Raw genomic sequence first — 11,214 nt, 5'->3', positions numbered from 1 at the left:
TATATATATATATATATCTAAACTTTTAGATTATATCAATTGAAGTTTTAAATTAATAACTATAAATTTTAATTTTGAAATTTTGATGGTAACGTTCGATCTGATCTTTTGAACTTTTGTAAGTGAATCAATTATTTAAAAATTTAAGAGTTTTAATTGATGTAATTATAAGTCACAAACATTGAATTTTTAAAACTGTCAAATTTTGTTTTTGAAATTGTGAAAATGACGAGTTGAGTATTTGAATTTTATATTTAACTTATAATTTTATGAAATTTTAAATTATGATTGAAACATGATTAAGCTAAATTAATAAAAATATTTTTAACCTTGCATTTTATCTCGAAAATATTATTTTTATTTTCCAGTTTTTTTACATATTTTTGAAAGTTGAAAGATATTATTGAAATTTTAAAATATTTAAATGTCTTTTTTTAGAACAAATAAAAGGTTGGTTAGCATTTTTAATATATTTTTTTTTTTATTAAAAGAAGAGAATTTAAAATTGGAATTAAAAGTCTATACAATTGACCTAGATAGCCAACCATATGTACCTACCAAACCAACTTTATTAAAATCAAATTAATCTTTTTTTTTTATTTTTTTTAATTTCAAGTTTTAAAATCCAAAACCAACCTTGAAATACAATGGGTATGATTTGAAACTTTGATTAATAGCCATCTTAATTTTAGTTTTTATTAACCATAATTTTAAATTAATATTTTATATTTACTATAAACTTTTAATATATATTTAACATTTTTTAAAATTAATAACGGTGTCTCGTATAACATTTAATTTTTAATTACATATATAATATACTCCTTAAAAAAAACAATCGAGAACATATAATACACAAAAGTTGGAAGCTCGAAACCTATAACATATTAAACGACCCATTAAACGTATATCTAAAAATTAAAATAATAAACGAGTAATTTCCCAGTATTCGTTCTAATATTTTAAATCATATTAATTCATTTATATATATATTTCACAAATTTCACAAAAAATTCAAAATTGATTAATTTTTTTAATAATTTGAATGGAAATTAAAATAAAAACTAATTGGAATATATATATATATAATTAATCAACTAATTAAATAATAAAAATATTTTATTTTTTATTTTTTTATAATATATGTCTAATTAATTTTAGGAATTTTAAGATAACTCGTCGACTAAAGTTTTAGAGATAAGCCCAAATATTTTAGGTGGAAGACGAATTAATGGGCCTTGAGAAACCCCAACGAAGGCCCAACTTGAAAGCCTCATATACAAATTGATATCTCTCGCACAATCCCGTTCTCTCCAAAACCCTAGCTGCTCCCAGAGACTGAGAGAGTAGCCGCAGGATCAAAAATGGTGTCGGGTTCTGGAATCTGCGCCAAGCGCGTCGTCGTTGACGCCAGGCACCACATGCTCGGGAGGCTGTCTTCTATCATCGCCAAGGAGCAAGCGCGTCGTCGTTGACGCCAGGCACCACATGCTCGGGAGGCTGTCTTCTATCATCGCCAAGGAGCTTCTCAATGGGCAGAAGGTGGTTGTTGTTCGATGTGAAGAAATTTGCATTTCTGGAGGATTGGTTCGTCAGAAGATGAAGTACATGAGATTCTTGAGGAAGCGTATGAATACCAAGCCATCTCATGGTCCCATTCATTTCCGTGCTCCTGCCAAGATCCTTTGGCGAACAATCCGTGGGTAATGTCTATTCTCGCATTGTGTTTTCTCGTGCTCCTGCCAAGATCCTTTGGCGAACAATCCGTGGGTAATGTCTATTCTCGCATTGTGTTTTCTATGCTTGTTTGTAGTTAGATAGAGATGAAAATGTGTGTTTGTTTGTTTTTGTTTTCCTTGCAACGGTTTTTACTACGGCTTGTTTAGGTTCTGGATCGATCAGGAGTGCTGCATCTTACGTTTACAAAAACGGTTTTTACTACGGCTTGTTTAGGTTCTGGATCGATCAGGAGTGCTGCATCTTACGTTTACAAATTTTATCGTGATATTCGAGTTACTTGTTTTGTTCTTACCTGAATAAATTTTGAAGAAAATTTGTGTTCCTTGTCTTAGTATTCATTGAAAAGGCTTTATTATAACGTTGAATGAATTATGAGGAACTAAACAGTTGCGCAGGACATGTTTTCTATGATTTTGTATCAATCTGTTTGATTTACACTGTGTTTCCGATGTACTCTAATTAATGATTGCGGATCCAAATGTATGGTTTACTAAGTTTGGTTGGCTAACTGTTAGGCTTATGAGTTTCATATTGAAATTGAGAATTGATTTGGCATTAGGAAACTACGATTTTCCTGCCATGATTTCAGTTTAGGGGTTTGGTTTTCTAATTTATCTGTTTGTCATTTCTATATGAATACTATTTGTTGGTCTACAACTTATCTGATTACAATTTTTGTGTAATTTTAGTATGATCCCACACAAGACAAAGCGTGGAGCTGCTGCTCTTGCTCGTTTGAAGGCATATGAAGGCGTTCCACCTCCATATGACAAGATGAAAAGGATGGTCATCCCCGACGCTCTCAAGTGAGTTTGAGAATTGGATCGATCTTTTCTTATCAGAAACAAAGAATTAGATACAAATTATGGGGCTAGAATTAAAATTTGAGCTACGAATTAAACAATACTGTAAGTAACGTTTATGTTTTACTTTTCTATATTTATGTTTTCTCCTTATTTGTGAATATTTTAGGGTTTTGAGGCTTCAAGCTGGACACAAATACTGCTTGTTGGGTAGACTCTCATCTGAAGTGGGATGGAACCACTATGACACTATCAAGGTATACGCATTATGAATGATTATTACTCTCATCTGAAGTGGGATGGAACCACTATGACACTATCAAGGTATACGCATTATGAATGATTATTGAATGTTGGTTTCTATTCATAATTTTTTTCTTCCAAGTTTATCTAATCATCATTTTGCCATATGTTTTTACACTCCATTGATTTTCATGTTGATGAAGTGAATAGATGATACTGATTTCTGGTTTTTCGTTCTATCACAGGAGCTTGAAAGGAAGAGGAATGAAGTGAATAGATGATACTGATTTCTGGTTTTTCGTTCTATCACAGGAGCTTGAAAGGAAGAGGAAGGAGAGGGCTCAAGCCGTGTACGAGAAGAAGAAGCAGTTGAATAAGTTAAGGGTCAAAGCCGAGAAGGTTGCAGACGAGAAGCTCGGTCCCCAGTTGCAAGTAATAGCCCCGACTAAATACTAGTTTGTTGCAAGATTTGTGTTATGGGAGAATGGAGTTGAGTTGCATTTGCATTTTCTTCATAGCGTGCCATTTTGTTGTCTATTCATGATGATGATGTGGAGTTGAGTTGCATTTGCATTTTCTTCATAGCGTGCCATTTTGTTGTCTATTCATGATGATGATGATTTTGGTCACCATTTTTCTTATCCTTTTTATCTTCGGATTTTGAAATTAGTTTAAATTTGGGGAATCGCATTTTATTCCTTAATCTACTTAGGTTCATCTCATATTCTGAATTTTGTATTTTTTTTTTATGTTTTTTGAAAACTACATATTTCTCAAATTATTTACCTGGTCTTCATCTGCTTGAAGAAATATTTGATCTTTGCATAATTTTTAGAAGTTTTTTTTTTTTTTTTAAATTTCATAAGATGGTTTTCATTTTTCGATGGAACATTAATATATATATATATATATAAGTATATAAATAAATGTTAATGTAGTATTTACAAGTTTAATGATTAATTATGGGTATTTATTTTTAATGAAGATAATTAAAGCTACTTTAGCACTTTTTACATATTTCTTGAATCTAAACTAAATTAAGAGATTACAAATTGAAATGGTTATCGAACATATTTCAGATTAAAAAATGCTTACAACATGCATATAATTTAACCGTCGGAGCCATAAGTAATGTGAGATTGATTTAGAAACAAGGGGTTCTGAGTAATTTGAAATACAAGTCATTGCATGAAATTCATGGAAGGGACGGTGAATTTGGAACTGAGGGGTAAGAATGTGGGTTAACCACAGCTACCTTTTTACCCATTATCAGTTTAAGTAAATAAAAAGAATCCTACTCATTCTTATTCCAAGTTCCCTTGACTGGCAACAGCCGAAAACTAATGTTTTGATGTTTAATGATCTCTTCTGGGTGCCCTGTGAAAATAATTTCTCAGGAATTACGACAGCGAAGCCCTTGTCTACTCAACTTTACGATTTGAAAAACGCATCTGCTAGGGATAAGTTTTTATATTCTTATCCGATTTTAAAACGCTTCACATGTTGTTGAGAAAAATTACGACTTTTACCACAATAATCGTTGTCCATAGAGCCATAAAAGAAAACTTCCAAACCGCTCTTCAGCGTTTGCAGCCCACTCGATGATCATATCCCCATTTAGGTCCTAACCATCTAATTCTGTTACTGTCTTCCTGTCGAAAGAAATTCGAAAGACTGATTTTTTAATGCATTAACACAAAGAAAAGAGTTCAAAAATTGCAGGGCAGAATTATCGGAAGCTTCCTCACTGCCCCTATTTGATGCTCAGATAAAATTTAGTATTTTGGAAGTCATCTAGAAGCAAAAACTAAATGCGATCAGGCATGCATACCTATCAACTTGCTTTTCCACCCATACTTCCATCCAAGAGGAAACTTGATTTTGTGAGTACATAAGATAATGGAAGATTGTCCAGAACCTGTGCTTCCATCCAAGAGGAAACTTGATTTTGTGAGTACATAAGATAATGGAAGATTGTCCAGAACCTGTGAAAAATGAACAATTTAATGGTCTAGGAAGCATATATACGACTCAAAATCTAAAGAAAGTTAAGCCAACACCACTTGAAGATGAAAAAATCACGTCTCAGCAAAGTCTTCAATGAAAAACTGTTACACGACCGACTCATGTTTAATTGGGTAATGAAACAATGTTCAACAATTGAGGAAACAAATTCATGCATATGCAATCATCATGTTTAATTGGGTAATGAAACAATGTTCAACAATTGAGGAAACAAATTCATGCATATGCAATCATACATCATTTGATGTTTCTCTGAGAAAGAAATTGAGGGAAAAGGCAAGACTATTGATGCGTAGAGTAATTGATTACACTTCTCCAATCAAAAGATCTGCAATTTCAAATGTTTCACAAGTTAACTTTTAACATACCTCAAGCATAATTACCCAACACGGCTGCTCTTCCACGTCTCCTGTTGGACAATGGTTATTGTTACAACTACATTGTAGAATCATAAATGCAGAGGCTATGTATAAAGAAGCAACAAATGTAACAAACCACTATCTATATTAAACTGTCTGCTGCTGAGTTACAAAGAAGAATAAAGAGAACAAATGTAACAAACCACTATCTATATTAAACTGTCTGCTGCTGAGTTACAAAGAAGAATAAAGAGAAAACAATCAAGTTTGGCAAATAATGTCAACAATAGAATACATAAAAATTAAAAAAAAAAAAATTAAGGTTGACAAGGTATTACTCATTTCATGGTTGAGTATAAGTGTCGCAAAAGCACACATGTACAAGTCATAATGTTTTCGAGATATAGCAACACATGTACAAGTCATATTTTGGTAAACTCTAGTAGGCGCATTCAACATTATGAAATCCATTATACCCTGTCATATAACTGTGGACAAATAAAAAGACACACACACACACACAATCAAGTTGGCATAACAAAACTAGAGATTCAGAGCATATAACTTGTTTAAACACACACACACACACAATCAAGTTGGCATAACAAAACTAGAGATTCAGAGCATATAACTTGTTTAAATTCTTGAAGTCTCCTATTTCAAAAGAAGTTTATGACTAATTAATTTATTTGAATGTTCACAATGTCATCGGTGGAATATTTGGATGGAAGAACTTAGAGAAATCAAACATTGGAATAGTTTTGAACTTCCTGATTTTGTTCTCCTTGTGGCTTCCACATAGCGTTCTCTTGATAGGATCTGCTTTTTTGTAAACCTAAGGATTTCGGTAAGAAGATTACTTGCGTCCTTGCCACCTAACGGTTCTATATATCCTTGTCATTAACAAACTTTTTTCTTCTTACCGGCACCAAGCAGGGGAATATCCATATACCTAGAGGAAAAATATTGCTTTCTTAAATTCAATTCCAAAATTCGTAAACAATTAGCAATAATGGCTTCTAACTATAAAATATTGCTTTCTTAAATTCAATTCCAAAATTCGTAAACAATTAGCAATAATGGCTTCTAACTATCATCTCATACAAAACTCACATATCTGCTAAAGAGAAAAGAAAAGAAAAAGAACCACAATTCTCAAAAACACTGGGGACGGTTCCTATCAAATAAGGAAACTTCCTTATTGGAGCCCCCAAAGTAAAAATCAGTTAATCTCAACTTCTAATTATGGTCACATTATGGTTGTTGGAAAGGATTGTCAAAAATTAAATCTTCAAGGATACAGAAAGCTTTGAGGATTTTTGTTTTAAACAGGACATTTCAACCAGCTAGCACGTAAGTATTATTTATTTACGCTCAAGATAAACAGAAAATGGGAAGACAAGATATCCTGATATGGCCAAAAAGTATTATTTATTTACGCTCAAGATAAACAGAAAATGGGAAGACAAGATATCCTGATATGGCCAAAGTTAAGGAAACTCTCCACTTAGCTAGGATAAAGAAAAATGGCGCAGCACAACAAAAGCGTTCAGATATAGCAGGCAGGAAACCTGAGTGGTAGGATAAAGAAAAATGGCGCAGCACAACAAAAGCGTTCAGATATAGCAGGCAGGAAACCTGAGTGGGTAAAAATATTGAATGCAACAAAAATATCCTGAGTGGCTAATGAATTTACATTTCAAGATGAAGAAAGATAGAAATCTTACTTTCAGTGGAATAGAAAGATTGGCAGTACGCATGATTGCTTCAGCAATCCCATGGGCATACCAAGGCTACAAGGAAATAAAGTTGCAAGGTCAAACACAAAGAAAGCTGACGGAGAAAAACTAACAAACAAAAGCAAACATGAAAGATGTAGCCAGAGCTTACTATCAATTGAGCTAGATTCATAGTTATTGAGAAATGAAAATTATCTCACCAACGTAGAGCAAAAATTAACAAAGAAGATTTATGGGCATTTTTTTTCATGCTAGATTGACTTATTTCTCAAAAATTACATTGAGGAGAGAATACCCAATATCAGAACCATTGGTCCGTTGGAACAAAGATCTTCTCGTCCAGATTAATGCTAATATTACGTATGATGCCACATGAAAATTTAACAACTTCAATCATGATTCCAGTACAATACGTGATATCTAACAGTAGAATTTTATGAGAAATTTTCAGTTGTGGAATCTTTTGTTTATTAACATCCATAGTTTGCAGAATGCGCATGTATTATGGAAATTTTCAGTTGTGGAATCTTTTGTTTATTAACATCCATAGTTTGCAGAATGCGCATGTATTATGCCACTTACCATTCCTACTCTGCCTTCAGAAAACATCATAGCAATGATATCAGAAGTACAATATGCTTTTTAAGAAACCAGCATGTTGAATTGACAGGAATAATACATATGCTTGTAAATATGGCCGTAGTTTAATCAAACACACACCGGGTCCATCAAGTAAACGGGAAAAATCATTTGATCCAAAATATAATCACTCTTAACGAGCCTCCTGGACACAGTTTTCTAGCTATTATAGCAACATGATGACAATACACTCATATCAATCCGAATAATTCATGCCTTAATGCTTGTGAATACCTCCAAACTATACAGATTTAAAACTATGTCTATGGCATACCTTCAAGCTGATTGAACGTGATGCTCTGTTCCATAACTCCAACCGACCGTTACCGCTGAACGAAGTATCCATGATTCGGATCGTACGCTGCGGAATGTATCAAATCGCGAACACCGTTACCGCTGAACGAAGTATCCATGATTCGGATCGTACGCTGCGGAATGTATCAAATCGCGAACCTCACGAGAATTATTCATCGAAATCCATAACTACGAAATGCGAAATGTGAGTAAGAATCAGTCCGCAAATGAGAAGAGTACGGCTCGTCATCAACAACATGAGTCGAAAAAAATGATCAACAGCGCACGATCGTTGATCTGAATTCACTGCAATATAAAGTTCCAAGAATTGGGGACAACATTGCGGAACATATGGGAAGAGAGGGAGAAAATATACCTCGAGAGAAAGGAAGAACAATGAAAAGTTTCTGAATCAATGGCGCCATAAGGGATGTTCTGTGATGGAAGGACTTTGTTAGTATAATTGCTCTCGGTGAACTGAGGGTTTTGGAGAGCCTTTGCGCATAAACTCCCGCCAAAAAATTTCTTAATTGCTCTCGGTGAACTGAGGGTTTTGGAGAGCCTTTGCGCATAAACTCCCGCCAAAAAATTTCTCCATTTTTTAATATATTATTTTTTAAGAGCAAAAAAACATTCCTCTAAACATGTTTTTATTGGATAGTTTTTATATTTTTATTTTTTTTAATATAATTCTATTATAAAATATAAAATATTTTTCATACATTCAATAATATTTAGTTATAACGTTTAATATAATTTTTAAGAAATAAAATTTTAATTATTTATTGCGCGGCTTTGATATATATATAAATTGAGTGGGATGAGGCCGGATCTCAGCTAATGCGGATAAATCTCCATGTGGAACGAGGCTCGATCACGTTTAGCTAATGTGGATAAATCTCATATATATATATATGTATAAAAAAAAAGGGGGGTGAGGCCCGATCCTATTTAGCTAATGCAAATGAATCTCTGATAGCTCTCTCCCATATGGGGACGAGCCTCGATCCCATTTAGCTTAGCTAATGCAAATGAATCTCTGATAGCTCTCTCCCATATGGGGACGAGCCTCGATCCCATTTAGCTAACGTAGATAAATTTCTCATAGCTGTCTTCCAGATTTCCCGTTTTAAATAAGGTATAGATTGAACTATCAACCTTTATAATGATAATTTATATCTTTATATTTGAATAAATTCGGATCCTTGAATTTTCATGAAATTAGCAATTTAGTCATTAAATTTTAGTTTATAACGCTTTAACCCAAGTATTTTCAATTTATAACAATTTCGTACCTACTTTAAATTTTATAATTATTTAATTATTATCATAAAATTATTTTTAACATTTCAATAGAATTTATTACACAACTCCACAAACAAGGTTAACAATTAGATAAAACTGTAATATACTAAAATTTAAAGGCCAAAATGTATAAATAAAAGAAAATAGAAACTAAATCGTTAAACCAAAGTTTAAGGACTAAATTGCAACTTCCACGAAAGTTCAGGGACTAGACTGCAACATCTTTAAAACCAAAGTTTAAGGACTAAATTGCAACTTCCACGAAAGTTCAGGGACTAGACTGCAACATCTTTAAAACTCAATCGATGATAATTTATTTTTACTTCCATTTGTGAACCAATAATTTGATTCAATCACGTTTCGGTGTTTTTATTCAAATAATATATAATTTGGCAATAAAAAACCAATAATTTGATTCAATCACGTTTCGGTGTTTTTATTCAAATAATATATAATTTGGCAATAAAAAATAATTTTAAGTCAATAAAATCATTTAAGAGAATTATTATTTTTCGTTTTCCTAAATTTTAATTTTCTAAATAATAGTTGACCATTGATGTAATATTATTGTCCTTCTTTTATTTTTTTTTAATTATTCGTCCAATTTTTTTATTTAACTATGATTTATTTTATTGTACTATATTTAATCATCATTCATTTAAAAAACTCTTAAGTTATATTTAATTTATTTTAAATAATAATAATTTTAGTCATTTAACATGTTATCAATAAATGCTTATATTTTAATTTTAGGTCTATTTGGCGGGTTTGTCATTTTCCTGCATATGTTAGGTACCATTTGAGAAGTAATCTTATTCACCGAACACGACACCTTCATACATATAATAAAATATCAAAAGAAGTTTCAAATGAGGTGGACGAAATGAACGGGTTAAAATATTAATATTTAAAATATAATAGCTAGTTTCAAATAAGGTAGAATACGCACCGTATGATGATGAGGGTGTTCATGAGACGCATGACACTATGGGATTCCGTTGATCTCCAAACGTCGCTATAGATTAGCTTGACTAGAGGGTCCAGGGTGTGTACGAGCGCCCGAGAGATTCACACTCGCACGTGTGAGTCATTGTAGGGAAGTACTACACATCCAATTTGTCCGAGATTAGAGGCCACCTTTTAGAGATAGGTCCCTGAATCATGATGACATGTGTTTGCATTTGCATGACCTCGTGGGGTCATTTACTGAGTATTCTTCGAAATACTCGGGTCAAATTATTTACCGACACGTGCTATGTTACTGATCGTTTACGGTTAAGATGTGACGTGTCCAAATAAATAATAATTTAATTTGGTTATACATATTTTTCTAATTTAAACTAAATTATTGTATGTATTGATGGTACTATTTTGCTAACTTAAGAAACATGGCCATGTGAAAGAAATGGGATTTTAAAAGCAACTCAAATATTTTTAATTTTAAAAAATTGCCTCTTTTTCATTTCCATGGGCTGCAAAAGCCACTTTTTATGCCTTAGAACATGGAAGCAAACCTAAAAGAGAAAAATAAATAAATAAATAAATAAAATAAAATAAAATAAATATATTTTTAAAGTTAATAAAACCACCATTCACCACTTAGACATGTGATTCCCCCTACCATATTGTTCTTTCGGTTTAGATTTAATTAAATCGATGAAACGAAACCCTAATTAGTTATAGCTAACGAAGTTGTTAACTTCCCGTCCAAACAACAATTTACCTATGAAATTCAAAGCTCGAGCCTTGTTAGAATAAAGTAAATCATAAATAAGTGATGTATTAAGACGGTTCGGATACTCAAGCTATTGGTGATCCTAACAATAGGTATTACAAATATCCATTAGCAGAGAACGACGCTATAATCAATAGTGGAGGTCAAGAAGGAATTGAAGTTGAAGTTAGAGCGACCGATGAAGTCATTGTGACAAGGGTACTTCCAACTGTCGTGCCAATCCATGAACTAACTTAACGCCAGTCACGTTTTGAAGTTACGTATATTTACAAGTATGCCACTACTTTTATTTATTTATTTATAAAATTTATATTATTTTAATAAATTTAATA

At 32.3% G+C, this 11,214-nt stretch overlaps 1 protein-coding gene and 1 long non-coding RNA gene across 3 annotated transcripts; one reads left to right on the top strand and one right to left on the bottom strand.

Annotated features, from left to right (window-relative positions):
* The first annotated feature begins 1,290 nt into the window (after positions 1-1,290).
* LOC111473648 (60S ribosomal protein L13a-4-like) lies at positions 1,291-3,331 on the top strand. Of its 2 annotated transcripts, none has more exons than XM_023119108.1 (5): positions 1,291-1,414; positions 1,482-1,703; positions 2,430-2,546; positions 2,713-2,800; positions 3,099-3,331. In XM_023119108.1, the coding sequence occupies exons 1-5, from the start codon at positions 1,365-1,367 to the stop codon at positions 3,240-3,242; spliced, it is 621 nt and encodes a 206-aa protein (XP_022974876.1). In that variant the 5' UTR covers positions 1,291-1,364; the 3' UTR covers positions 3,243-3,331. The 2 variants fall into 2 exon arrangements, with proteins under 2 accessions (XP_022974876.1, XP_022974877.1); XM_023119109.1 differs by having other exon boundaries at positions 1,302-1,432; positions 1,500-1,703.
* A 1,378-nt stretch (positions 3,332-4,709) lies between these two features.
* LOC111473661 lies at positions 4,710-7,932 on the bottom strand. Its single transcript, XR_002715746.1, has 4 exons — positions 7,823-7,932; positions 6,898-6,963; positions 5,180-5,220; positions 4,710-4,771 (listed from the first exon to the last, which is right to left on the bottom strand). It is a non-coding gene; the product is annotated as an uncharacterized LOC111473661 (long non-coding RNA).
* Between the last annotated feature and the right edge of the window lie 3,282 nt (positions 7,933-11,214).

The sequence above is a fragment of the Cucurbita maxima genome, unplaced genomic scaffold (assembly GCF_002738345.1).
Source record: "Cucurbita maxima cultivar Rimu unplaced genomic scaffold, Cmax_1.0 Cma_Scf00136, whole genome shotgun sequence".
Classification (NCBI taxonomy): Eukaryota; Viridiplantae; Streptophyta; class Magnoliopsida; order Cucurbitales; family Cucurbitaceae; genus Cucurbita; species Cucurbita maxima.
The sequence above is the reverse complement of the archived record's forward strand: the minus strand, read 5'-3'. Positions and strand labels throughout refer to the sequence as shown.

Coding starts and splice junctions, on each gene's coding strand:
- LOC111473648 (XM_023119108.1), top strand. CDS start 1,365: ATGGTGTCGGGTTCTGGAATCTGCGCCAAGCGCGTCGTCGTTGACGCC. Junction 2,547..2,712: donor GTCATCCCCGACGCTCTCAA/GTGAGTTTGAGA, acceptor TGAATATTTTAG/GGTTTTGAGGCTTCAAGCTG. Junction 2,801..3,098: donor ACCACTATGACACTATCAAG/GTATACGCATTA, acceptor GTTCTATCACAG/GAGCTTGAAAGGAAGAGGAA.